This window comes from Panicum virgatum, chromosome 4N, assembly GCF_016808335.1.
Source record: "Panicum virgatum strain AP13 chromosome 4N, P.virgatum_v5, whole genome shotgun sequence".
NCBI classification, from domain to species: domain Eukaryota; kingdom Viridiplantae; phylum Streptophyta; class Magnoliopsida; order Poales; family Poaceae; genus Panicum; species Panicum virgatum.
Window position 1 is genome coordinate 8,828,600 of NC_053148.1, and position 5,068 is coordinate 8,833,667.

The following is a 5,068-nucleotide window of genomic DNA, read 5'->3' on the forward strand; positions in this document are numbered from 1 at the left end:
CCGCCCAGCGCCCACTGCGCCGTCCTCCTCCCATGGCGGCGGCGCCGGCCCTCTGCCCCGTTCTCCTCCCACCTCCCGCGCCCTCTCATGGCGGCGGCGCCCGGCACTCCGAGTCCCTCCTCCTCCCTCCCCCCTCCCATTGCGGAGGCGGTGGCAGAGGCCTGCGCGGCGGCCAGATCCACGTAGGACATGGAGGATATGCGGCGGCTGGCCCTCCGTCCCCCTCGTCCTCCCTTCTCCCGCGCCCTCCCATGGCGGCGGCGGTGGTGGAGGCCTGCACGGCGGCCATGGCGACCGGATCCGCGCAGAGCATGGCGGATCTACGACGGTTGGTCCTCCGCTCCCTCGCCCTCCCTCCTCCCTTCGATTCGAGTGCTCGCCGCCCACGGCGTGGACGCCGGCATGCGCACCGCCATCCATCGCAGGGCCGTCAAGGTCGTCCAGGTCACCAGCAATGCGCTCGCCCTCGTCAACGCCACGACAGAGGTGTTGCCCTTCCTCCCCATTAGCGTACAACAGAGGTAAGGCATGGTCTCTCCTGCCTTGTTCATGTTCGATGAAATGCATGGTGTGCAATAGATATGCTGTGAATGGCTTAAGTAGCTTTTGGTATATAAAATCTCAGAAATTCAGGTTGAAAACTATGTGTACAAAGTAGCATCAGAGACTTATCTGCTTGCAGTTCAATAGTCTATTTGGGTAAGTCCCACAATTTACTAAATATATCTAAGCTGTCTTTCCAATTAATTATCTACGATCTGCTGGGGCCTATGATACTGAGGAGGCAGCTGCTTGTGCATATCCCTGGTACCACATTAGCTGTCCTTTTTATTTTTAGGCAGAATCAAATATATTTCATAGTCATCTATATATATACTTTGCTGGAATCAACTAGCTAGCTCCAGTGTACTGGCATCACTATTTTACTTTGCTGGAATCTGGAAGTTGAGTGCCTTTGTTATATCCTAGTTTTTGTGTAGATCTTGATTCATGAGCTACTTTTTTCTTTCTCTTGCACTCATGGCCTCTTAGTAACCACTTAGTAAATTTGCCAAATGACTGTAATGCATTGTTGCTGATTAGTCATCTATTTCATATATTCCACGTTTACTTGCAGACTTCCATGGATTGAAAGTCAAATCACTGCTGGCTGATGATGCAGTACTAGAATTTCTAGTACAGGTAACTGAATCTTTCGTGGCCCATTCTTTTAAGTCATGCTATTTCTTTTTGGATGAAATAAGCAGGAGTATTTGTCATTGCATTTAAGTACTACGGCTTAGATATAACTCCTGCTTTGTGATTAGACCATCACTCCTACTTGCTTAGCCCATCTGATTAGACCGGTGCCTTTTGCTTGTTCTCAATCATTCTCCTTGGAACAGAAGGTAATAAAATTTTCTGTTTGTTCTTATAATTAGGAAGTGATAGCACTTGTGTGTTTTGCCACCACCGGCTTGATGAAGTTATGTCCAAACTGAAAGATCCAGATGCGGAGGTAATTGCTTTGTGCTGTTCATAATTTCAGACTTTCTGGACCCAACACTTCATTTTTTATGTCTGTAGTTTGAGATAATTCAAATTCTCATCAAGGAGTGCAATAAGATCGAAGGTCATGTCCAGCAGGTAAGCAATTTGGTACCTTTTTCCTACTATCCACTGATGTGCAAACTTTTGCTTAAATTGCAGAAATTTTAGATTTAGTCCCTGCAAGAACAAAAACTTGCATAAATGTTTATCCTTAGAACTGTGTGTATAAATCTGAAGTTTAATACTAGGAGCTGTTTTCTGCTTCTTTAGTTAATGTATTAGGCAAGCATGGCATGCATTTAATCATATTATTATCTTGTTGCCAGTGCAAGAGATTGGTCCTCCAATACATTCCCCTTATCATGGTCAATGGCGAGAAGTTCCTTGAGAAGAATAATGATGTGTGCGTACAAGCGTGTATGAATGTAACTGTGTGGATGTAATAAAAGAATAGAAAAAAAATTGATTTCTTTTTTTGTATTTTAATTCCACATAGGTATCGGGCATTACCATAATGCCCGTTACCTATAACTGTTGTTGGTAACGGGCATGTTGATGCTCGTTACCTATATTTTGTTATCGGTAACGGGTGTAATTGATGCCCGTTACTGATATTATGTTATTGGTAACGAGCATTGACTTATTGCCAGTTACTAATGACTGTTATTGGTCACGGGCAAATGTCCGTTACTGATGATGGGTCATTAGTAACGCCAAAAGGGTAACGGGTGCTTTGCCCGTTACCGATAGCAATCTATGCCCGTTACCAATTTGGTTTTTTCACGTAGTGGATTTTAATTTCTGGTAGAATCGTATTCCCAACATATTTGGCTTCACGCCACTCCCCTACCAGGCGCCTCAAGTTTCCAGGCGGAATCCAGAGCTAGAGGCCTAGATACGTAGCACTACTAAATTAAGGACTCCACGTGTCCAGCTACATATAAACATGTAGGTTCTTGTGTTCATATTTCTTAGAACCTTCGTATAAGCAAGTTAGCTTCAATTGTTGTGTGGAGATCGACGGTATATTTGTGATATTTGTGAATTGTATCGTGTCGATGTCCAATTCTAGTACTTAATGTATTGCCCTTTTTTCTCTATGGGAACGAAGTGTATTGGCTTGATGATGGCATCTGATGATCTATATAAAAGAATAGCGTATGATTAGTGTGTGCACTTTTCATGTCGCTTTTTATGTGATATGATAAACATTTAAGTTACTTTTAGTTAAACCTTTTGCCTAACCAGTGGCTAGTGGGGTCCCGATGCTGCTCTGCTGATTGTTTAGATGCACCGTATATCATTCGACCGTTTATTCTGATCTTTTTAGATAATGGAATTAACATTCCGGCCTCTGCGATAACACACACAGCCTAAAACCTCTGCGTGACACAGCCAAACTTATTACAAAAACTAAGAATATAAAAACTTTAGTACATGAAGATATATGTACTAAAGATCTACTATATCCAAAAAAGAATTGAGTTTACTACTCAAGACAATGCTAAAGATATCGATGTCGCTTCATGGCGGTCTTCGAATCAGCCACCACACCTTGAACAATATGCACCAAAATGAACTTGAAATAAACTCATTGGATGTAGACAGCCCCCACTGCGGCTGGCAAATCGGCCCATGCTTGAAATCGTGTGCCCTCACTGTTGCCCCTCCACCTTGATGCATCGGTGGCGAATAGCCACCATCGATCTTTTGTGCGGGAGGAAGACCCCAAACTGTCTTCGATCCACCGACTCTGTGCGTTACCGGGTCGCCGAGGTGCATCGCGACGCCGAATATTGTCGCCAATGGAAAAAGCATTTGCCCCCGGCGAAAGAGAGGTTAATGCTCACTGTTAGAATGTGTGAGGAATGGCTGCCACCGTCGTGGCGGCGAAGACGGGTAGTCGCCACTGGATCTGCGACCCAATCCTCTCCTCCTCGACCTCCTCCTTGGGCACCCCCGCCTGCCCCTTATGCGCGAGCGGCGTGAGGTGCTGCAGCAAGGGCAAGATATGCAATGCAAGAAAACCTCCGCAACGCCTTCAGGAAGGGACATGACGCCCATAGGCGTCATCGTTGCAAGCTTTCGCCCGATGATCTTGCACGCTATGGCAGCGCCATCTCCGGCAGCCAAGGGAGGCGACGACATGCAGGGGCTCCCCCGGAGAGACTTAAAGCATCTAAAGTATTTTCGAATCGATCATCCTTTTTCCGCGGAGAGATTTGTACATCGGTTTGTATGACAAAATGGAATCCATGTCATTTTTGGGAGCTTCAGCTAGGTGAAACTGAGAATTATTTGGGCCAGGCATTCTTAGACAACATTATACTTTTACACAATATGAAACGGAAACGAGAATTATTGAAAAAGAGAAAAGTCCGAATTACACCCTCGAACTATTGTAGAAGTCTGATTTTCAACCTTCAACTACAAAACCGAATAACATAGACCATCCAACTATCGAAACCGGATAAATTTTTACCTTCGTGTGGTTTCCAAGTGGTTTTGTATTTTTTTAAAAAAATTTAAAAATCCTAATTAGATCTACAAAAATCAAATTAAATTCATTTTAAATCAAGAAAATATGAAAATAGTACCAAAATTTTTCTAAAAAAGTGACATGTCTATTATTGATCTATTTGAAGCTTAGTTATTTAAAAATAATAGACTTAACTACAAGCAACCAAATATTATGAAAATAAAATATTTTGATCTGAATTACTAAAATGTATCATGCCAATTGATATGTTACATTTGTAGAAAATTTTTGATACCCCTTTCACATTTTTTGATCTAAAATTATTATTTTTAGTTTAAATTTGAATAGTTTTAATTCCCACAAAATACAAATTCACCTTGGAAAACACCCCAAGGTTCAAAATTGCATGGTTTTGACAGTTGGATGGACGATATTATCATGTTTTGTAGTTAATGATTGAAAATCGGATTTCTGCGATAGTTATAGGGCAGGTTATAGTGCCCAGGCCTTTTATATTATACCCTTCTAAAGGAAAAGAGTGTCCAAATCTGTTGTAATCATATATATAACCAAATATATAGGGGATTCAGAAATTTTGAATGCTCGCTTTAGTATGGCAAAATCTGTTGGAACCACATATATAACCAAATCCAAATAGCAGAATATGCGTACGTGTGCGGGGACTTATTAATTTGTTTAGGCACAAGCACAACACTGTCTAAGGCAAATTCAGAGGCCTAGATAGTGAATTAGAGGATGGCATGCCGTTTTCTGATCTCCGAAACCTAGCAGCAGTACAGTTTTAACATACGTTTTGCTACAAGAAGAAGATAGAGATTATTCAAGCCCGCGCCAGGCGGCCCGGGACGGTCCACGGCGCAGTCCAGGAAGGGCAAGCGGCCCATGCCAGTTTTAGTAGGCCGGTGCAAGGTGCGTGCGGCCTAGCTGCAGGCCCTTTTTTCTTTTTTATATTTAAAAAAAAATCAAAATTTCAAAAATATATGTCTGTTTTAAAAAATTTCAAAAATACCCCCCGGTCGCCCTATGGGAGGGCGACAA

General features: G+C 42.8%; 1 protein-coding gene across 1 annotated transcript; it reads left to right on the forward strand.

The window, feature by feature from the left end:
- Positions 1–402: 402 nt before the first annotated feature.
- On the forward strand, positions 403–2,016 carry LOC120669082. Its single transcript, XM_039948901.1, has 5 exons — positions 403–521; positions 1,163–1,182; positions 1,422–1,498; positions 1,567–1,626; positions 1,857–2,016. Exons 1-5 carry the CDS (start codon positions 403–405, stop codon positions 1,971–1,973), a joined length of 393 nt encoding a protein of 130 aa, XP_039804835.1. The 3' UTR covers positions 1,974–2,016.
- Positions 2,017–5,068: the final 3,052 nt, after the last annotated feature.